We start from the raw sequence: 23970 nt of genomic DNA on the forward strand, positions 1-23970 counted from the left end.
CCCCTTCAAACCTTGCATACACTTCTTTATTCCAACATGAAGATGGAAAGCAGAGAACACACAAAGTGTAGCACTACACAAACTAATAGTTACGATGGAACCCAACAGAGAATAAGGTTTCAGATAACACCTGTCTTTGCCAAAATGCCAGGATTCCAGCACTGTTTATTAGATTTTTTTTAAGATCAAATCAATATCAATATTACAGCAAGACAGTTAGGGTAAACCCCCACAAACAGTCAAATACTTAGCAAAACATCACAAACAGCCATATACTTAGCAAATATTGCCAAGAGGAATAATTGACTGTATGTGTGAGGTTGCAGTTGGCATTGCACTTGAGATTGAACATTTCAAACAAACCTATATACTGTATATAAAAAAAGAAAAAGAGAAAGAGAGAAAGAGAGAGAGAAAAGATAGATTGTTCTCCACATCACACACTTCTGACACAGAATCCTACTTATTGATGTCTTCTCACAGGTCTTCACCTTGCACCACTTCACAGCTAGCTGCTGCTGCTGTAGCATGGCATGTTCAACGCTTTGGACGTTGTTGTTCCTGTCTGTATCCCCAACAGTAGCTGTAAAAAAAGTGTGTAATCTTTGGCAGTGTTGCCAAATACTTATTAGCGTCTTTTCGCTTTTTAAAAATTTATTTTAGCCGCTTGGGTAACTTTATTTACTAACCCTTTATTTTATTTTCGCGTTTAGACTCATCTTGCTTTGTCTCTGTTTGTGTACTTAAAAAAAGAAAAAAAGATATGTTTTTTGAGATTGGTTGGGGGCCCCCTTACTATGGGGTCCCAAGTGGCCGCCTACCTATGCCTCTATGTTAAGACCGCCACTGACTAGGCTTTTTTTTGCTTATTAATTCCCACTTTGGGATGATTATTAAAATGGCAATAAAATATGTTTCTAAAATAAAAATAAATGGGCCAAAAATTGTCTCTGAAAATCGCGGCTTCTGTGTACAGTTCCATTAATTTCCATAATATAAATGATTTTATTGATATTGGAAAAATCACAACAAACAATTGCCTTCAATGTAAAAGGACATTTTATTTTAGAATTTGACCTATAGAAGAGATTATAAAATGTGTGTCTGAAGACAAAGTGTAGTTTTTGATTGTAAGAAATACTGTGGCTGGGGCTTTGTTCTCGCTTGACACTTGGCTACTCACATAGATGATAACATCCGTTTGGAAGTACACAATACAGGCCAGCACAGGTCAACGCAATCATTGGAAAGAGAGGGGTGGGGTAGGTTATTCATTTGGTTTAAATCTGCAACAAATCACTGCTAGTTCCTACAAAATAATAAACAATGGACCTTGAACTACAATTGTTTTCTTAGTTTTTGTCTTTTTAGTTGAATAACAACAATGCACAGTGATGGATGTCTCCCATTTCCATGTTGAAGTTTCACCCCCTATCTTAATGATCCCTGCGTTTTTCAGTTAATTCATGAATGTTGATACTTCTTCAGAGACATTCCATGAAGTGCAGTACATTTAATGTATTACCACATAATACCATACTAATACCACGTAATAGCAGAATGGATTTGTTTTGTTTGCTCTTGTTGTTTGTTCTTCCTCCGTGGAGTTAAAATGGGCCAGCACACACCCTGAGGCTCTCAGAACCCTTCTGGAACCACATGGCTCCAAGAACAGGGGAAGAAAGATGGAGAGAGGATGAAGATGGGAGATGGATAAGGAGAGAGACAGAGAGAGATGGGGAGAGAGGGAGATGGGGAGAGAGGGAGATGGAGAGAGAGGGAGATGGAGAGAGGGAGGGGCAAATGAAAATGAAAGTGATGAGGGATGGAGAGAGATGGGGAGAGAGAGAGAGATGGGGAGAGATGGAGAGATACTGGGAGAGTGAGAGAGGAGGAGGGAGAGAGAGGAAGGAGAAGATAAAGAGACGAGGGATGGAGAGAGAAAGATGGGGAGAGAGGAATTAATTTCACCAGAACAATGACACAGAAAGACAATGAACATTGCAAACAGTCGAGTTAAGCTCACTCAATTATTTAGCATAAGTGCTCTGAGCTCTACAATCCTGCAGTTGCGAATTACTCTTTGGAAGACCCAGACGCAGATGTCTCCATCACCTGAGTGACTCCGGCCCTGTAGCACTGGCCTCCTTCATTATGAAGTGCTTGGAGGGGCTTGTCAGAACCCACATCTGCTCCACCACTCCCTGTTTGTATATTACAGCTCAGCATTCAACACTATTGTTCCCGCTCAGATCGATCCTGGATCTTAACTCCTCCCTTTGTGAACTGGATCCACCACTTCCTGCCGGGAAGTGGAGCATCTGCTCCTCTGCTGATCACAAGGCCCTCCAGAGGGTGCTGAAGATGTCTTGAGTGACTCATCGGTTGCCATTTCCCCTCTGAGTAAGGCGACGACCACACATGAAATCATGGAAGATCATCAAAGACTCATGTCACCCAGGGATATGGACTCACATGGCTGCCATCTGCTAAACGATGTCGCGCAGTTGTTTTTCCCGCCAGGCAATCAGGCTAAACCAGCCAAAGGAATTGTATTGATCATCAATCACGTGAACACTTCTGCACATGCTCTGGTCACTTTTCATTGAATGTACATTACCTAAATGCAATATAGATATTCATGGTCAACCTCCAACTGATATTTATAATATGGTAATTTATGTTCTTTATTGATCATTCATACTCTCCATATTTCTATAACCACCAGGATACATATTATATATTCCAGATGTAGAATCGAGGTGGTGTTTTTTTATTATGTATATTAGTCTTGCCATAACTAAGCTATGTGTGTGCCCCTATTTACGACTCTTTTAAATAACTTTGTTTATTGCTAATGCCTTCTGCGCATTTCTTGCTCGCCATGTCACAAGGCATTACACTGTTCAGAACGACCCTGTGTTATACTGTACATACACATAGGTTACCCCCATCTCAAGTGAGTCTGTAGATCATCATCATCATCATCATCATCATCATCATCATCATCGTCACCATCATCATCATCATCATAAGCCTACTGCCGGGACAGCTGCTGTGAAAGACCCTGGAGTATGAGACTAGTGCAGTCCTGCCTTTCTAAGCTCCTTCCACTTTCTTTCTTTCACTAGCAAGAAAACGCTGCAATGTATATTTTACACAGTAACACCCATTTTAGGTCTCTATTGTGGTGGAATCAATTATTGAGGTCTACTGTAGGGTGAGCTTCAAGTTGGTATGGTATGGTTTCGACTATCATCAGACGAAAACGAAATAGGCAGGAGTAGGAATAAAGTAGTAATAAAGAATTGTTACATTTTTTACGTATTCTGGAAAATACAATAAGGACACAAAACAAACGTCATATACAAAACAAACGTTTGACGACTGCATCCTGAAACCGCATTGCATCCATTTCAAATAAGATGTACATCATACATCAAAAAAGTTATTAACCTATTCCAAGAGTATAATACAAGTAACTGACATACTCACCTAAACTAGGCGTTTATTAAATAATGTTAATTCAAAGCAATACCTTTTTGGCGTTTATAATCTTCAATGTCTTTCATTGACTGCATCAAACAAACCATGACGACATATTGATTCCCTCATGTGAGATCATGGGCTGCATTGACATGGAACATATTTTAACACATTTTTTTATTTTATAACATTTTTTAATTGGGGCCTGAGGGGGAAAATGCGGACGTATGGTGTGTGACATTATTCAGATCCGTATGGTCTAAATACAGTACAAACCGGCAGATTGCCTGTTATAGAGAACAAGGTGGGGTATGTTTTGCACCCGGAAGTCGGTTGTCACAGGAGATGTGTCCACTTGGTGTAGGCTATATGTAGGTGGAGTACAGACCAGTGTGTAGGCTATATGTAGGTGGAGTACAGACCAGTGTGTAGGCTATATGTAGGTGAGGTGCAGACCAGTGTGTAGGCTATAAGTAGGAGGGGTGCAGAACAGTATGTAGGCTACATGTAGAAGGGGTGTAGGCTGAATGTAGATAGGGTGTAGGATAAATGTAGGTAGGGTGCAGACCAGTGTTTAGGCTATAAGTAGGTGGAGGTGTAGGCTATATGGAGGTGTAAATTTGGTGTAGGCTATAGGTGAGGTGTAGGCTATATGTAGGTGAGGCGTAGGCTTTATGAAGGTAGGGAGCAAAGTAGAGTGTAGGCTATATGTAGGTGGGGTGTAGAGTGTGTAGTATATATAGGCCTACATAAATAAATAAATAAATATATATATATATATATATATATATATATATATATATATATATGTAGGAGGGGTGTAGCTCCTGTTGGCGCAGCGGGGAGAATGAACGCCACTTCATCTTTTCTCCCCTGGCTACTCAGATCAACGGCAGGAGCAGCGCGAGCTGCACACCTACACCACGTGGGCACCGTAACGCCTGAACGGTGTCTCCCGCCTAAACTAGAGCATCGTCCATCAAGCCCCAGACAGGAGGACGCAATGAGCTCCTCTCTCCCAAAAAGCGAGTCGACCACTTCTCTGCTGAAATCGTCGGCGACTAACCGCAGGTCCGCGCATACTTCCGAGGTAGGGGCTCGCAGTCTCCGGAGCCACCGTAACCAGCACCATCATCATCCTACGGGAGGAACCGGTGGCGGGGTCGGCCTGCCACCGGACGCGAGTTGGGGCGATGACTATGAAGCGAGCGCGCGGAGACCCCTCTGTCAACCGAGACACGGGAGCTCTCGAGACGGGGGAGATGCGCGGGCACAGAAGGTGCACACGCACCGACAACAAACGGTGTCGCTCCTGCTGGAAGAGAGTTCCGATCACATAGACATGAGGAGGTCGAGTATGGATCGGAATCAGAGAGAGACCGGTAGCAAGTCGTCCAAGTCCAGACAATCGCAGCATCATCATCATCATCATCATCATCACCACCACTCCACGCGCGACACCTCCAGAGTGGAGCTGCCTCTCCACGCCACCTCACGCCGGGAGAGGAGGTCATCGCCTCCACCGACACCGTCTTATCACGAGCACTCCGATGACGCCGATTACTTTTTCGAGTCCCAGGAGAGAATACACGCGAGCTCATCTTCCACGAGCTTCAACCGCGACTCACCACCTGCACCTGCCGCACCGATCCGGCGGACCGGGCGCAAGAAGAAACAGTCGAGCACCCTGTCTGAACATGACTCCACTCTGCACCCCATCGTGAAATCCGTGTTTGGGCAGGTAAACAGTATGTGAGTGACTGTGAGTGAATGAGTCACTGAAGTTCAACTTTGGAAAATGTTGGATATTTATTATTTTATTATTATTTTATATTGATTATTAAAACGACGTTGCATTCATGGGCGTTGAATGCAAAAATGAAAAAGTATAATCATATTGCAAAGTGGTATAATATAGTATAATACATAGGCCTAGGCTACTAAACCATATTTAACATATATATAGTATATCTTTTGAATATATTGATTGAAAAAATATGTGGCCATAGAACCAACTGCGTTATTTATATTTAAAAAAACACATCTTAACTTCCAATAGCTTTGTTACCAAATGTGTTAAGTTGTTAAGTGAAGGGAACATGCAGACCATCTCAAAACACGTTGAGTCTCTCTGAATACAGAGGTCATCAACAATGAAAGCATTCTGATTGATGGCTTCAGCCCTAAGCCCTTAGACCGTAACCCTTACTTACCCTAACCATAAGACCCTAACTCAGCCCTAAGCGTAAGCCCCATATGAACAAGATCTTTCTCATGATGATCACCTGAACAGCAGAGAGTGGAAAAACCAACAATACTGTGTGATGCATGCACATATGAGCACAAACATGCATGCACACACACACACACACACACACACACACACACACACACACACACACACACACACACACACACACACACACACACACACACACACACACACCAGGTAAGTCAGTTTCCAAATATGTTTTGTATTGCATTTATTAATTAAATCATTCTGTGTTTCTGGTGGTTTCATAATAATAAACGGCCAATAAATAGTACCTTGGTTCAAGGCAGCACCACCCCTCCTCTAACACAGCACCACCTTTTCTCTAACTCAGCACCACCCCTCTAACACAACACCGTCTCTCTCTCTGTCTCTCTCTCTCTCTCTCTCTCTCTAGTACCTTGGTTCAAGACAGCACCACCCCTCCTCTAACACAGCATCACCCCTCTAACACAGCACCGTCTCTCTCTCTGTCTCTCTCTGTCTCTCTCTGTCTCTCTCTCTCTCTCTCTCTCTCTCTCTCTCTCTCTCTCTCTCTCTCTCTCTCTCTCTCTCTCTCGCTCGCTGTCTCTCTCTTACAGCATTGATAATGAGGAGCTCAAGAAAGATAATTATGTCCCCATGATGATTTGTGCCAGAAATAAAACTGACTCCATTCAGGCCAGAGCTTCAATCAGTGTTCAGCACAACCCAGTGGTGAGCCATATGATTACTTAGAGTTATGAACACTGAGCACATACAGTGACTGCAGCTTGAAACCATGCTAGAATACATCCCTACTTTTTACATCCCTACTTATGAAGGATTCAAGGACGACTGGGTTTTTCAAAAGAAAAATCGAAATAGACGGATATATAATAAATAATAAAGACATTAAGACACACTAGATATCAGAATACTTTTAACAGGGCACAGGATATCGGTTTAGCAAGCGATGACAGCAAACAACGTTCCAACCAATGAGGGGCCATCATCAACAGATACTGTGATGGTGCATCAAAAGTAGATCATTTCTATTAATAATCATATGAGGTCTGTGTGCGTGTGTACTGTATGTGTGTTTGTGTGTTTTGAGGCTTGAGTGCGTAAGACTGATAATGAAAGCAAAGTGGACATCAAAGAGCAAAAAAAAAAAAGCATAGTGTGTGTGTGTGGGGGGGTGTATGTGTGTACGGTGTGTGTGTGTGTCTGTGTATAGGGGGTGTATGTGTGTGTGTGTTTGTGAGTGTGGAGGGGGGGGGGTGAATGTGTGTATGTGAATATGTGTGTGTGTGTGTGCGTGTGTGTCCGAGTGAATGTGTATATGTGTGTGTATGTTCTTGCACCTGCTCACTATGGTCCTTACACCCCCACCCCCTCCCTGTGCTTCATGTTATATGATTACTTTGCATCTTTAGTCCTAAACCCGGCTGTGATGCTTCAGCGTCCACTACAGAGATATTTCCCTCTACAAACTCCTATATTTTTTATTTTCTACTTATGTAACACAAGGTCTGTAACAGTCCCTCCAGAACTCATCCACTCCCAGATGGAGCTAAGAATAGCCTGCTGCACAAGACCCATTATAAGAGCCCAAGGGAACTGAGCCTTTCATGGTGCGTTGGTTAAAATGTCCCTCCATTGATATCCTTTGGCTATCATCGTACCTGACTAACATGGCTAACATGGTACATGGCTATCACGGTACCTGGATAACATTGTACCTGGCTAACATGGTACCTGGTTAACTTTGTACCTGGCTAACATGGTACCTGGCTAACATGGCTGAAATGGTACCTGGCTAACATGGCTAACATATACTCATATATACTGATAGTGTTGCACATCCATTACCCACAAAATAATCAAAGAATATATAAATAGTATTTCATTAGTTCCAACAGATAACAGCCATGTTTCTCACAATGAGTTTGCTCCTGTTTCTGGAGGGAGTTTGAAGAAAAAAAAAGAATCACTGTGACCCATTTCTTTAAATATATTGAACTATATGAAATATATGTGAACTTAAATGACCTCATTCCATAAAGGTCCCTATGGCACGACAGATATATCCTGCTGGTTTAGAGAAGGGCGATAGGCCTACTAGTTTGCTTTAAAGGGCCCCTATTTTACCACTGGGTGTGAGTGTGACCACCCATTAGAAGCACTTTCAAAATCTGCCCTGCCCTGTGACTTGGTGACGTGGGAGTGGGAGTGGGAGTGTCCACCTAGATGTATGATGGATAGATAAACCATCAGTTGGTATAGTCGACTGGGTAGTCTGGGAGAATGATGTTTCCAGCATACATCTAGGTGGACACTCCTCTTACAGTTTTTCACAATTGCTTAAGCACATTTCCTGATAGACTACCTCACTTTCTCAAAACCCTAAACACAAATCTCAAAACTCACACACAAAATGCAAAATCCTACACTTCTCTTGCAAAAGCTCACTTTGCCCTCAAAACAGTGTTAACAGACAGTATTCACTAAATGGTATTTTCTTTTCAAATGACAAACACATACATCATATGAGTAGACATTTCTAAGCACTCATTGAACACTGGTGTGCAGAATGGAAAACACTATAGTATGAATGGCAAACACTATATTAATGCTTCATCAGTATTATGCTTTTGCATGTTTTGCTTTCATGCTTTTGCAAGAAAACGACACTCAAATAGAAAACAACACACAATACTTTACAGTAACAACGAATACTGTACCAAAAATGTGCAGTCTACTGTAAATCACAGCAAACAGAATGAAAACGGGATGAAATTAAAGAGATAACAGAAAATAGGCAATACTGTAAACAAAACATCTGAATGAATGAATGAATGAATGAACAAATGAATGCATTTTTATTGGTCGTAACCAAAGGGTAGGGGCAGAAGCTTCAGCTTACATATATCAAGCCCCCCCCTTCTCACATTTACAAACAAATGTCATACATACAGTGTGTTTGCATATACATGCATACACTTACCTACATAAATACATACATACATACATGCCTACACATACCCATAAGGGTCAATACTTATATCCAGTACATTTCCACCATAAGATGGATAAAATCCTAAATAATGATGATAACCATAATGAGAATAAAGATGTTCATCATCATCACCATTATCAACATTCTCATAGAGTGATACTACTCAATGTCTGTACTTTAGTGTAATGTCTTTCTTCTGTGACCCTTCTATAGCAAATTGCAGATTGCTAATTGCACAACAGCCTTTGGAGTTTAGACATGTGATCGGCAGTACCAAGAGAGGGAATTGAGGAAGAGTGTGCAAGATATAGAGCATTGTGTGCAGTGTTGTGAAAATGTGTGGTTTGGAATGGGAATCTGAGTCTAAAGCAGAAAATGTACTTGGAGTTCTGCAGAATTGGTTTTGCAGTTGGTACATTAGTTTCAGGTTGTGCACATTGTGTCTGATGTTCCAATAATGTGTTTAAACAATTATAAAAACGGTATGCTCTGACACATGATTGAAGTGTTTTGCCAGTTGAGTTTGAACAGGTGAGAAGAGAGTGAGACTAATTGGTAATTGGGTGTGGCGTTTTGAAGACCAGTGTTTTCCAGCTGAACCAAGTGTGCTAAATGATGAGATTTGTGCTTAGAGTTTTGCAAAAATGTGATTTAGAATTTCCATATGTGTGAAACCAGTGGAATTGTGCTTAGAGTTTAGCAGACTGGAGTATTGTAGTTGATACATGAGCTTCAAGTTTTCAGAATTGTGTGCATAGTTAAATTTTTTGTGCGTATACAATCGAGAAAAACTGTAATATAAGCTAAATACCATCAAGACAATGTGAGGACACGTCCTGTTCCCACCAGTCCTTTGACTCCTGCCAAGTACCTCTTTCGCTTTTTTTATTGCTTTCTTTCCTTTCCAAATCCACCCAAACCCCATTTTTTTTCTGCATTTTATATCTCTCTAAGCTTTCTCGTCCTTAATCGGTCACATGGTATCCTTTTTACACCTCTTCTTTATCTCACCCTTTTAGAGAGAGAGAGAGAGAGAGAGAGAGAGAGAGAGAGAGAGAGAGAGAGAGAGAGAGAGAGAGAGAGAGAGAGAGAGAGAGAGAGAGAGAGAGAGAGAGAGGGAAAGAGAGAGAGAGAGAGAGAGACATAGAGAGAGTGAGAGAAAGAGAGAGAGAGATAGACAGAGTGAGAGAGAGAGGAGAGAAAGAGAGATGATGACGTCTGAGAAAACCGTATAATGAAAAGGAAGATTTGTGCATCTAATGGGAGAGGGCAGTGATGTCGTAGGTGCAACGTCATGTGCTTTTCAGCCTTTTGAGTATGAAGTCTATTAATAGCCGCAGATCTGTAAGTTTTTGTGTGGTCTTTGAGTGCAGTCAAAGGAGGAGATGAGAACTCTTACAAATCCACTTTTAAGATTGGGATTAGACCATGAAATGGGACAGCAACTGAGAGTGTGTGTGTGTGTGTTTGTGTGTGTATAATGTATGCATATAATATATACATTAATTACATGGCTTTGCTGAATACTAGATTATGGTTTGTGAATTAGGGCATTCAGCTGTTTCTGTATAACAGACCACTGCTATGCAGTGACTGTTGCTATTGACTCCATTTCCAACCATAGATTATATTGTACAATGTAAACTATAATTAAAATAAAGAAAAGATAAAGTAAATATACACCTACAGACAAACATTTGTAGACCTACATTAAAAACACAGTGTAAGCCTAATAACAATGTAGACCGTAAGTAGAGAGCTACAGAAAAAAAACAATGTTGGTCTACAGTAAAACACAATGTAGGCCTACAGGAAAAAACATAATGTAGCCCAACATATGATGTAGGCCTAAAGTAAAACAATGTAGGCCTGCAGGAAAACTAAATGCTAAAGCAAAACATATTGTAGACTTACAGTAAAAAAATGTAAATGTAGGTCTAAAGCAAAACATAATCCAGGCCTACAATAAAAACATAATGTAGGCCTACATTAAAAACATAATGTAAGTCTTAATAAAAACATAATAATGTAGGCCTACAGTAAAAACATAATGAAAGCCTACAGTGAAAACATAATGTAGGCCTAAAGCAAACAAATGTAGGCCTACAGTAAAACATAATTTAGACGACAGTAAAGCATAAGGTAGGCCTACAATAAAACATAATGTAGGCCTATACTACAAACATAATGTAGGCCTACAGTAAAAACATAATGTAGGTCTAAAGCAGAGCATAATGTAGGTCTACTGTAAAAACATAATGAAGGCCTAAAGCAAAACATAATGTTGGCCTACATTAAAAACCTAATGTAGGTCTAAAGCAAAACATAATGTAGGCCTACATTAAAAACCTAATGTAGGTCTAAAGTAAACCATAATGTATGTCTACCGTAATAACATAATGAAGGCCTACAGTGAAAACATAATTTAGGCCTAAAGCAATACAGAATGTAGGCCTACAGTAAAAACATAATATAGGCCTACAGTAAAACTATAATGTAGACCTACAGTAAAAACATAATGTAGATCTAAGCAAAACACAATGTAGGTCTAAACAAAACATAACATAGGCCTACATTAAAAACATTATGTAGGTCTACTGTAAAAACATGATGTAGGTCTAAAGCAAAACATAATGTAGGCCTACATTAAAAACATAATATAGGCTTACAGTAAAAACATAATGTAGGTCTAAAGTAAAACACAATGTAGGACTACAGTAAAAATATAATGTAGGCCTACAGTTAAAACATAATGTAGATGTATAGTAAAACATAATAGACATATAGTAAAACATATAGTAAAACTGAATGTAGGCCTACAGTCAAACCGAATGTAGACTTACAACCCTCCAGACGATCGTTAGGAAGAGAGGGATGGTTGTGGCAGAGCGTTGACGGTAATATGAGCTAAATAACATCAAGACAATGTGAGGACACGTCCTGTTCCCGCCAGTCCTTTGATTCCTGCCAAGGACCTCTTTGCTTTTCATTTCCACATCCGCCCAATCCCCATGTTGTTGTGTTATATTTCTCTCTAAGCTTTCTCATCCTTCATCGGTCGCATGGTTTCCTTTTTACACCTCGTCTTCATCTTGCTCTCCTAGCTCTCTTTCCCAGAGAGAGAGAGAGAGCGAGAGAGAGAGAGAGAGAGAGAGAGAGAGCGAGAGAGAGAGAGCGAGAGAGAGCGCAAGAGAGAGAGAGAGAGAGAGAGTGAGGACATAGAATAGAAGCTGACGGCTCCTGTGTGACGTCTAATGTGTTCTGAAGTTCACAATGAGCCTCCAGTAAGAGGCTGATTCATCTCCCAGCACGCACACACACACACACACACACACACACACATACACGCAAACGTGCGCACACACATCCACGCAGACGCATGCACACACTCAAATGCACATGAACATGAAAGCGCAAGAGAGACTGAGATGAGACAAAGAGAGAGCGAGAGAGAGAGAGAGAGAGAGAGAGAGAGAGAGAGAGAGAGAGAGAGAGAGAGTGAAGACCATGCCAGGAATATGGATGTTAAAATAGAGAGAGGACATTCAAGTTCAGAAGGATGAGCAAATTTCTGTAAACTAGGAAGAAGCAGCAGCCATATGTTTGAATGTGTGGCATGTTATGGTTATTGTTGAAGACATAAAAGAATACATGGTTATTAATATGCAGACCCCTAGCCCCCCCTCCCTCTCCTCTGAGGGATTTCACTCAGAGGTCCTCTGCGGTGTGAGGATGCAAATAATGTATCGATTTATTTTGCTTGCTTCTCTGTGTCTGCGTCATATTTGTGTGTGTGCGTTTGTGTACGCGTGTGTGAGTGTGAGTGTGTGTGTGTCGCCAGCCCCTTGTACAGTGACAGCTTAACAGGACTTGGTGACTTGCATTGTTTGTGTGCGAGTGTGTGTGTGTGTGTGTGTGTGCGTGTGTGTGTGTGCGTGTGTGCGTGTGCGTGTGTGTGTGTGTGTGTGTGTTTGGTCCGTCGCAAAGGATGGACAAGAGAGAGTGAGAGAGGGGTAACGGTAGAGACGGAGATGGTAGGAATGGTGAGAGAGAGAGGAGAAAGAGATAGCAGGAGATGGTAGAAAGAGAGAGAGAGGGAGATGGTATATTTTTAGCTCTTCAGCCCCAGCATCCTCGTGTGTTAAATCGAGTGTACACTGGAGTGTGTGTTTGGATTAGCGTCTCTCGCGTCTGGCTCTGGGGAAGGTAATACGCCACATCCCCCTGCACAGCCATGGTTAAAAACTGTGCAACAGAGTGAGAGGGAATTGGAGACGAGGGAGAAAGAGAGAGAGAGAGAGGGAGAGAGAGAGAGAGAGGGAGCTGGTGGGGGGAGGGTAGAGGAGAGGGAGGAGAGATAGACACTGGAGTAGCAGAGGATGGAGAGCGAGTGAATAAGCAAATCTTGCATTTTGTACTTTGTGGCACTTGCCTCCTTTTGATTCCCACACACACTCTCTCCCTCTGCCTCGTCGCTCGGCTCGTCTGTTTACAACACAGTTCCTCCATCTGGGTTGTTTCGGGTTGAGTTTGCTCCCTTCCTCCCTCATCTCCTCTCTCCTCTCTCCTCGACCTCTTCCTCTCCTCTCTCCCTCAACTATGGACGTTCTCCCAGGGCTCTACTCCTTTCTCTCCATTCCTTCTGCAGCATCTCCTCCATCTCCCCCTGCCTCCCCCTCCGCCCCCCAGTGTTTTTACTCGATGACCCACTGAACCCCTAACCCAGCACCCCTCCTCCCCTGTTTGTTTTTTTAAAATTGTTTTCTGAACCTCTCTTTCATCCCATGCATGCCCGACACACGCGCCGATGCCAACACACGCACACACACATGCGCACACACAGAGACACACGCAGACACAGTTAGAGAAAACACACAGGGAAACCACTACAATAATAAGCAAAACAAGGAAGGAAGGAAGCATCGTTACAATGGGAAATCGCCATGTTAAGTCGCTTAAAGAAGTCTCCAGGAAGGTAAGCTAAAGTTCCTAAAGGTTATCAGAGGTTGTGGTTGTTTATCTGGATTGTTGTTGTCGTTTATATAGAGTGCTGTTGTAGTTTATCTTGAGGGTTGTTTGTCTGGACGGTTGTCGTAGTTTATTTGGACGGTTGTTGTAGCTTCTCTCAATGGTTGTAATAGCTTACCTGGATGGTATTTGTAGTTCATCTGGACAGCTGTTGTAGTTTATCTGAAATGTTGTAGTTTATCCAGAGTTAACGCAAAGGTTGTAGCTTATCTAGATGGTTGTTGTAGTTTTACCTGGAGGGTTGTGTAGTGTAGCCTCACCAGAACTGTGTAGTGTAGCATCACCAGAACTGTGTAGTATAGCATCACCAGAACTGTGTAGTATAGCATCACCAGAACTGTGTAGTGTAGCATCTCCAGAACTGTGTAGTTTTGCATCACCAGAACTGTGTAGTTTTGCATCACCAGAACTGGCGTGAGGGTCATTTGAAGAAAAAAAAGATTGTGTTCATGTATGTGTGTTTGAGTGTGTATGTGATGCATGTGTGTGTGTATTTGTGTGTGTGAGATGCATGTGTGTTTGAGTGTGTGTGTGTGTGTGTGTGATGCATGTGTGTTTGAGTGTGTGTGTGTGTGTGTGTGTGTGTGTGTGTGTGTGTGTGTGTGTTTTTGTGTCATAAAAACACAAAAACAGGCATCATATGTTGCCATTTATTGTATGTACTAAGTATGAATTTATGAGGCATGTAGTTCAGCTCTTGAAGTTGAGCTCGGAATTTAAAGACGATTGGAAAATGTTCTTATTTGCTGTGATGAACAGGTCAACTACTGATAGTTTATGTCATATATTCTTGTTGAGTGGCTCGACGCGATTGTCCACATTGCACCAATAGTTCGTCAGGCATCAATTAGTGCCTAATTATTCCATTGTTCCACTGAATCTATTTCTGGAGAAATTTCTTGAAATATTTCTGGTGATATTACCGAAGATGTTTCTGAGGGACATTTGGGTATCTTTCGGCAAAACATACAAATATATAACATGCCCGGGGGGCTGTCCATTTCCCAACCTCTCGGCGGTCTATTTTTAAACCCAGCTTTCGCTTAGCCTTCGAACGCTGGGCTCAGCAGCAGAGCAAATATTAGTATCTGGTTTGTTATTAGTTACTGTGATGCTCTGACCTCATTCAGCTTCCTGCTTTTAATGAACCTGTAGCTTGCGAGATAAAAGGCATTGTGAGGACGTGTGCATTTCTGAGGACAGCGTGCTGCACGCTGGATTCTAGCTAATTGCTCATTATAATTAAACAAGTTGAAAGGCTGGCCTCCGAACCTACCCCGTCAGACTAGATGATGACTAATTACAACCGGACAAATAAGTTATTACGTCAAACGTGCGTGTTTCATCTCGTATATTTAATAGGACGCGCAATGCGTCATCAAACCCATCGCTAATACACCACTAACATGCCCTTGTTTGTATTCGTTCATGAAACCTTCAGCTGTCACATTGCTACTCCAAACTAATCCCCGGCTTCGGTTGCCGTAGCGATTGATTTTTTTCTTTAAGTTTCCCCGTAGCCGTCCTGTTTTGTTTGACTCTGAGACCACATTGTCCGAAAAAACACAACATAGCGACACGATTGACGTCACGATCAACGTCCTGAAGCTCTCCTGCCCACGGACCCATGGACCCCATGAACGACCTCCGGAGTGCTGCTCTGCGGCTCGTTGAGGGCCAGCTATAGTTAACCCCCCCCCGGACACATGACTACCGCCTGCACTAGAACAATACGCTTCCCTTCCCCTAGACGACCTCGTGACTCATTAGAGCTGTACCCCGGGACATGACACTGACAGACACCCCCCCCCAGGACAGCCCCCGCTGTCCCGACTCCACTCTCTCTCGTGTCGTGTCCTCACCGTGACTCCCTGCTGTCAACAACCAGAGTCATGGTGTTTCTACCGCTGTTTCTGCCCCCTCTCCCTCCTCCACTCTACCCCTACTCTACACCCCCCCCCCCCCCCCCCCCCCCCCCAATCACGGCCCCCCAGGACCCGAAGAAGAGCTACAAAGCAGTGAGGAGTGAGGAGGGAGGAGGAGGAGGAGGAGGAGGGGGGTCCAATCTAGAGCCTCTAATGGCGTTGGCCCAGAACGGAGCCACCATGCACACCGTTCTGGGGCCCGCCTGCATCTTCCTACGCAAGGGCTTCGCTGAGAACCGGCAGGCTGTACGTAAGTCCTGATGGTCACGTGCATGCAACGTGCACGCAAAGTGCATGCAACGTGCACGCAAAGTGCATGCAACGTGCATGCAACGTGCATGCAAGGTGCATGCAACATGCAAGCATGACCAGGCGAGGGATGTGGACGCTCCCTCTGATACGACGCCGTGTTTTGATTGATGGATGAAGAAGCAGATTTGACTTTGAGGCGCTGTGCTCAGGGAGGCTGAGAGACCTCTGATCAGGAGTCAGTCTGGAACGTTATTTAGGTTTGATGACTGGAACAAAGAATGTCTGGAAGTGAGTGTGTGTGTAAGTGTGTGCGTACATGTGACGGTGTGTGTGTGTGTGTGTATTTGCTGATGTGTAAATATGTGCAAGGTTGTGACGTGTGGAACAGAGAATGTGTGTGTGTGTGCGTGTGTATATGTGTATGTGTGTGTGTGTTTGTGTGTGTGTGTGTGTGTGTGTGTGCGTGTGTGAGCGCGCACGTGTGTGTGTGTGTGTGTGTAATCATGTAAGATAGGGATTCCCAAACTTCTTCACATCCAGACCCAAAGACAAATCCACATTTATAAACTACTGATAAAAACACAACAACACAATGAAATTAAAATGCATATGAAATTTACTATTTATTTGATTATCAAAGTACATCACAGCCATAATCCGACGTGCTTAGTGTGACATAATGTTTCTCACCAGCGCATTACGAACTTGCTCTATGAACTTGAGACTCGACATAGAAGCAGCAAGGCAGTACTTGTCAGCTGGTATGGGCGCGGTCAAGTATATAAAGTACACAGAACAACGGAAACAAAATCACAATTTGCTGAGTCTAATGAAAAGTTGCCACCACCTCTTAAAATACGTCCGTAACATTATTTAATACTTTTAAATAGACAAATACATTCTACTGTCCTTTCTTTTTCTCACCTCTTTCTCATCTCTCCATTTCTCACCCCATCACTTCGTCTCTCAGCTTTAAATCCCAGTATTACGCAACATTATGATTCGTGTTTACCGACATCAACACTGAAAGTCAGAGTCATCGCAACAGCAGTTTGAACGTTTGAACCTTTTTTTAAGTTTGAGGATATTGGATATTAAACCGATTATCACGCTCTGAATAAGCAATGTGACGCAGGTAACCAAAGACGTGATCCCGGTATGAGTGCTGTGTGTCTAGCACTGTGTACCTGCCCGGGAGAAGGAGGAGAGTCCGGGCAGGCTCTGTGTAGGCATGGTTTTAATAACATGTCAGGTGTCCGTCCAGATTGTGCTCAAATGGCCTTAAACACACCTCTGCAATCCGATCAGAATGCACGCCTGACGACCTCAGGATTTGGTCTAGCATATCAGATCACAATGTGAGCAGGATCCAACCTGGGAACAGTCCATACCTGAGAGTTAATGTCCTGGCCTGATTGGATGCTAAAAGTCCCATTGAAACAACAAGTGTAACCGCCACAAGCATGACTGAGATAGTTAACACGGTTGCAATGCCTTTGTCAATGTAATGATCAGCAAGGATATTTTTTTAATATATTTGGTTTTTGTTTGTTTTACATTTTCTTCCTCATGTTTGTGATCCACTCGAAATGTCAAGTAGTGTAGGCTAGCGAGCAACACACGAGTCAGGAGTCACAAACTAACAGACACACTGTACAAGCAATTCAAATGCAACGCAAACGGACTCACTTGACTCACTTACTCTTCCAATGTCTCTTTAAAGTCTCCTCATTGCTCGCTACTCAGAATGCTTTGTTTGGAAATGTCTGTCCGATTAGTTAAATTCTAAGCTGTGCACCTCCCCATATGAAACAAGTTGAGGCCTCTCCTCTGCATTTCAAAAGGCTTTGGTGAAGCCCATGTAATAAACTCTTTTGGTTTAGACTTCACGATCGAAAGTGAGGGAATCACAGAAGTCACACTGAACGTTGCCTCAACCAGAGAGAGCAAGCATGTTTTCAGGCCCCAGTTTGCGAGAAGAAGGGGGGGAAGGGGGGCATATGGCATATGGTATATTGCCGCATCATTGCATTAGTAGGCACTCATATGCATACTTTTTTGTGTTTTCATAAATAAATCCAGATATGGAACATAGAGTGAAAAGTAGTTCACCTTGAGACTATGACCACCAGAAATATTCATTCTAATCTATTTCATTTTGCATCAAAATAATTGTTCCAGTGCCACTCCAGTGCCTAATGCATCCAGTATTAGTTATGCTGTTATTTTTGTTCTGGTGCATTCCTCTGCTTCTCTTACCAAACTTCAAAACCTAATATCTCATATCATGATAATAATAAACGTAATAATTCCCTTATTGATCCCTATATGAGTTTTGTACTCCATGTGATCTTTGTACTCCACTAACAATGTGATCTTGGTACCTCACTAACCATGTGATCCTCCGCAGGACCGAGAGCTGAGACCAGAGGAGATGGATGGTAGGCTGCCACAATACTCTCCGTCCAGCACGATGACCAAACATCACCCGGCCATAGTCGTTTCCTTTTGGACGTCGTCTGACCTCGCTGTGCCACTGTTCCCCTCCACAGAGTTACGCGAGGCCTTCAAGGAGTTTGACAAGGACAAAGACGGCTTCATCGGCTGCAAGGACCTGGGGAACTGCATGCGCACCATGGGCTACATGCCCACCGAGATGGAGCTCATCGAACTGAGCCAGCAGATCAATATGAACCGTGAGTGTGTCCGTGTGCATGTGTTTATGTGTGTGTGTGTGTGTGTGTGTGTGTGCGTGTGTGTGTGTGTGTGTGTGTGTTGGTGTGCGCCCGTGTTCATCACCTGCATCATGCATCATTGGTCTTGTATTATATCCGATTTGTAATGGAATTTATTATTATAATTTTGCTTCCTGACAAAGAGCCATATGGAAGATGAATAAGAGATAAAAGTATTTTCTTTGGCGACCAGACTTACCCCATCAAACTAAACCCAGTGAAGACACCCTGACCGTGTGCTCTGGTACACTAGAGGAGAGCAGACCCATCGATAGTGTTGCGAGCGACACCTGCATTCACCCTTCTATGACTATGGGGTGGGGGCTGTGGTTTCCTAAGCTGCTGTTTCTCTTGCTGTGTAGTGGGCGGTCACGTGGACTTTGAGGACTTTGTGGAGCTGATGGGCCCCAAGCTGCTGGCGGAGACGGCCGACATGATCGGAGTGAAGGAGCTCCGAGACGCCTTCAGGGAGGTGAGGGGTCGCACCGGGCCGAGGCCCCGGAGCCATGTCACCGTCAGACAAGACTAGAGTCATGGTCTGAAGTCACGCTTTGAATGTCAAGGCTGTCACCTGATTCATATGTATATATATATTTATATTATATATATATATATTTTTTTAAATATATTATTCACATCCCAGAGGTCTTTTGTGATTCAGAAAGAGTATCTCAAAATAGCTGATTTATATTATGTGGAAATATATATAGGATATAGGATTAGATGTGCAGGAAAATGTAATACGTTTGATCAGAATCTGGATCATGCATTTGATTTGAAGGAAAAGTGTGGCATTTCTTAAGGTATTATTTTTTTTTTTACAGTTCGACACAAACGGTGACGGCCAGATAAGCACAGCAGAGCTCAGAGAAGCGATGAAAAAACTGTTAGGTCAACAGGTGAGATATGAACCACTAATCATATGAAACAGAAGGTTGTAGTTGAATAAATGTGTGTACAGAACTTGAAGCATCGTTACATCAGCTATTTAAAATATTATACCTAAAAGGAACAACAGAGAGCAACGGCACAGGTGGAATAAGTATTCGCTTTGTGATTGGTTGGAGTGGAAGGAACCCCGCCCGGTCTGTGAGAATTTTGATTTCAACCATGAAGCCAAATGGAAAGCCAGGATCCATGGTTATCAGACTTAACGGATAACTGTCCCGTTGCTATGACGGCAGGTTGGCCACCGAGACCTGGAGGACATCCTACGGGACATTGACCTCAACGGAGACGGACACGTTGACTTTGAAGGTGAGAGGGCGTGGCCCATCCCTGGAGGTACCTGTAGAACGTCCCGTTGTGTTAAAGTGATAACTGAGCATTTTCTAAAGGTGACATAGTATACCACCAGGTGTGAGTGTGATTAGCCATTGCAATCCTAGGTTACAACTAGGTGGACACTCCCACTTGTGATGTCAGAAGAGGCTGATTTTCAAAACAGCTTGTAACGGTATAATATGTCACCTTTCATTTTCATTTCATATACATTTACAGGGTGACTTCATACAGAGAGTTTCAGTCTGTCAAGTTCCGTTCTTTCACGTGCAAGCTCCAACACACACACACATACACACATTCTCTCTCTCTCTCTCACACACACACACACACACACACACACACACACTCACAAACCATGTGGAGGCCCAGCATGCGTCTGAAAGCATGAAGTGGAGTGTGTATGTGTGTGTGTAAGAGATTATCTCCATACTCAAGGATTATGTCACCTCTCAGATTACCAACACACCACCCGATATAGATGTCAGTGCTCCCAATTCCTCACTGTGAGACCTATAGCTTCATTCACATCTTAAAGGAATACCAAAGTGGTTCATGTGTGATCCGTTAGGTTAGCTGCTAACATTAGCAATAATGCAATATTCACCTTTTTATTCACTCTACGTTTGGATGTTATCTTTTTCCAGAATATTAATACATTTGTGCTTCGATTCTTTTATAAATCACAGAATTTGTGCGGATGATGTCCCGGTGAGTTAGAGCCTCTACGTAATACATGTATGACACATGTATTATGCGTGTTACATGTATTACATGTATGAAGAAGCCTCTGGATGAAGAAACCAGAGAAGAAAACATATCAATACCCTGGCCTGAAACCACAGCACTGAAGCACAAAAGGTCTGGCTGCGACGGGCAAGAGTAGCACTGCTTCATGTGTCTACCTCTACTAAACTTATGCATCTTACAAGACTTTCGTACGGCAGAGTGCACTTTTATTGTGGAGGAGCTGGATTTCTATTGCTGTTGGTTTGTTGTTTGTTGTCGGTAATCTGTTTAGACGGCAAATATGTTGGTTTGACTTGACTAGCTGAATAGAAATTGCCATTATGTTGAGACGATGCCAGCTCACTAGCATAACGTTATAGGTACACATTGGCTATGGGAATAGCCTTCTTTTTTCATGTTGTTGGAAATACTGTGTTTTGTGTTTTGTGCATTTCATGTTAAATTGAATAATCCATATTTTAGCGACTATCAACCCTTTGAAAATGAAGAGCGGGGCTGTTTAAGATATTTAATGTAGCACTGATGATGCGCAACATGTTATTGTCATTCCTACTGTGATATTCATGTCATTTTTGACATGATTTGACTTCTTTGTGTGTATGATTCCTTAAAGCCATGTATGTATGTATGTGCATCCCTTTCAATGTTTCGCTGGTTCTGTCACTGCATGAAAACTGAAAATGTATTTTTATGTTAACGTCCATCTCTGTTGAACTGTGATGAATGATGAGTAATGTTACAGAACATGAAACCTGATTTAGGCAATTATTTGTGTGAAGGACATATTATGAACATATTTTTAAGCAAAAAAGGGTTCTGTTAAGTGTACTACTTTATTTTGCTGTAAGTGTTAGTGTCTTATGGAAAATAGTGCTAGAATCGCTCATACAAAGCTCAGACATTGCCATGTTCATTAATTTATTTCTCCTTTAATTTATTGTTAATAATCGGCATTGTGAGCAAGTAGCAAGTCTTCAGCTTCCTTTAGGCATCAGTCCAAAATATATCGTTTTTACTACTGATGAAATGTTAGTCTACTGAATTCAATGGAAAAGGTGAGATGTCAAAGGAAACCTTTTACCAAAGGGAGATGGTCCTCGCTGCTGAATCTTCTTTAATTGTTTGAAACTATGCATGCAAGAGACAACTTCAAATTGAGACGATTGGAAACAATATGAAAATAAAGATTTTTATTTGAACAAAGCAGACACACTTTTTCTGTCAGAAATGCTTGGTTGGCCATGATGAGAGGATTTTTTGCAGGTTGATTGGCTGAATAATGAGATTAAATTGATAAACAAAAGGTTAACCTTTTCACTAGCCTTAAATTAGGTCAGGTTTCCAAACTCACTGAAGTAGACCAGCGGTAACTTGAGGTGAATTCATAAATGAATGCATTTTAAACATATTTCTATTGTCTGACTTTGGGGAATGGGTGTATGAATGGGTGAATACATTTTAGTATGAACGTGTGTGTATAAATATGTGTATAAATAGGTTCATTATGAGTGTATGATTGCTGTAATTAAATCCAAGACCAGGACTTCATTAATTCATTAATAATTAAGTCCTGGTTTCCTAACCTCATGCTCACAGAGGAAAGCCTAACTACTATACTAATACTATACTATACCATGACCTGGTTTCCTAATTGCATTAATACCTGTCTCCCCCATGTAGTCCCTAGAGGAACATTAGTCTCTTAGTTCTTTAAAACTGTCCATGCCTTCTAGAGCAACATAGGTCAGCAACCCTATGAGCTACAACATCTGCTAGATTCTCCACATGACATATTCTGCCTTTGGCCTTCTGCCAAGGGTTTGTTCCAGTAGAGCAACTACGACGAATAGAGAAATGAACCAAGAATGAATTCCAATTTATATGTTTTTGTTCTTCTGGGTGTCGCTAAATGTATGTACGTTCTGTCATATTTTATACTGTGCTATCCTGTTGGCTGGGTCAATCTTGCAGAATGGATTGTAAATATCACCTGGATAAATAAAGGTTAACCAAATGAAATATAGTACTACTGGTAAAACACTTATTCTGAGCCTAACTACTAAAATAAACAGTTCTTTAACTTTTTCATAACCGTAACTGGTCCTTTTGAATGACTTTTCTATGAATTGCTATGTATATTAGCAAGAAGAAGAAGAGGAGGAGGAGGAAGCAAAGGACCTCCAAGTCTTGGTCCAGCACCAAGAAGAGAGTTTGAGAAGAGGTGACCAAGCGTTTTTCTCTGGCGAGAGAGAGAGAGAGAGAGAGAGAGAGAGAGAGAGAGAGAGAGAGAGAGAGAGAGAGCAAGAGAGAGAGAGAGAGAGAGAGAGTGAGAGTGAGTGAGAGAGAGAGAGAGAGAGCGAGCGGGAGAGGGAGCGAGCGGGAAATGGAGAGAGGTAATTTGCTGACACACAGAAACTACAGATTCCCCCATAGATTTTGTGATGCAGCGCATCCTCTGAGGGTGCAACAGCTTCCTGTTTCCTCTCAGGTCAGTGCTTTGCTGAGCATGGAAAGTGGTGATCCGTAACCAAGGGCAAACACAGAACAGAATTAACCCCTGTATAGACTGCTAACTTTTTGTTGTGAATCCTCCTAGTCGAATGAACGTCTTCAGATTGACTTTGGATCATGTTTAGTGTTGTGTCTGACCACTCACTGTGGCTGAACAAATGTAGAAAAAGGTAGTCTGTCTTCCAGGTGGTCAGGGTGACCTCAGTGACTGCCATCAAGTAGGCGTACTCTCTTGAACCTTTTGCTGTGACAGATTGATTAATAAAGGACGATCTTAGTCTACTGCTCATACTCTTCTTGACTCTGCAGACAGATACCGTCAACTAGCCCTTCTTGTAGCCTACTTGTAGTCCTACTTGTGGCCCACGTGTAGTTCTGAGAAGCTGAGAATGTCCTGGAGGGTACCAAAAAGCCTGAACAAAAATGTAGCATTATGGTGAAATAACAATGAATGGTTGTAATAATAAAAATTAAAAACGTTATTTATAAAGCACTGGTTTTGAAGACTCCACAGCAGACAGGACAAAATTAAACAGAGGTATCACCAATAGCCTATTTTCAATCACAATATTTCCTTATGGCGTCAAACTATTGTATAGCTGATTGATCTGTAGTGCTACAACGCCATCTACAGACACACTAGAGAAACTGCCAAAGAATAAAAAAGAAATACATCTTAGAACTTCACCTCAATTCACCTCACACTGTGTTGGCTCACGGTTTCCTAAAATCTGTGACTCTTCTCAGTAA

The 23970-nt window shown here is 42.2% G+C and overlaps 1 protein-coding gene across 1 annotated transcript; it reads left to right on the forward strand.

The window, feature by feature from the left end:
- Positions 1-4489: 4489 nt before the first annotated feature.
- cabp1b (calcium binding protein 1b) lies at positions 4490-20674 on the forward strand (the record flags this gene model as incomplete). Its single annotated transcript, XM_084486068.1, has 7 exons — positions 4490-5227; positions 18354-18384; positions 18496-18639; positions 19041-19150; positions 19503-19577; positions 19863-19935; positions 20649-20674. 7 exons carry the CDS (start codon positions 4490-4492, stop codon positions 20672-20674), a joined length of 1197 nt encoding a protein of 398 aa, XP_084342194.1.
- Positions 20675-23970: the final 3296 nt, after the last annotated feature.

Source organism: Micromesistius poutassou (assembly GCF_964030765.1).
Source record: "Micromesistius poutassou genome assembly, chromosome: 22".
Classification (NCBI taxonomy): domain Eukaryota; kingdom Metazoa; phylum Chordata; class Actinopteri; order Gadiformes; family Gadidae; genus Micromesistius; species Micromesistius poutassou.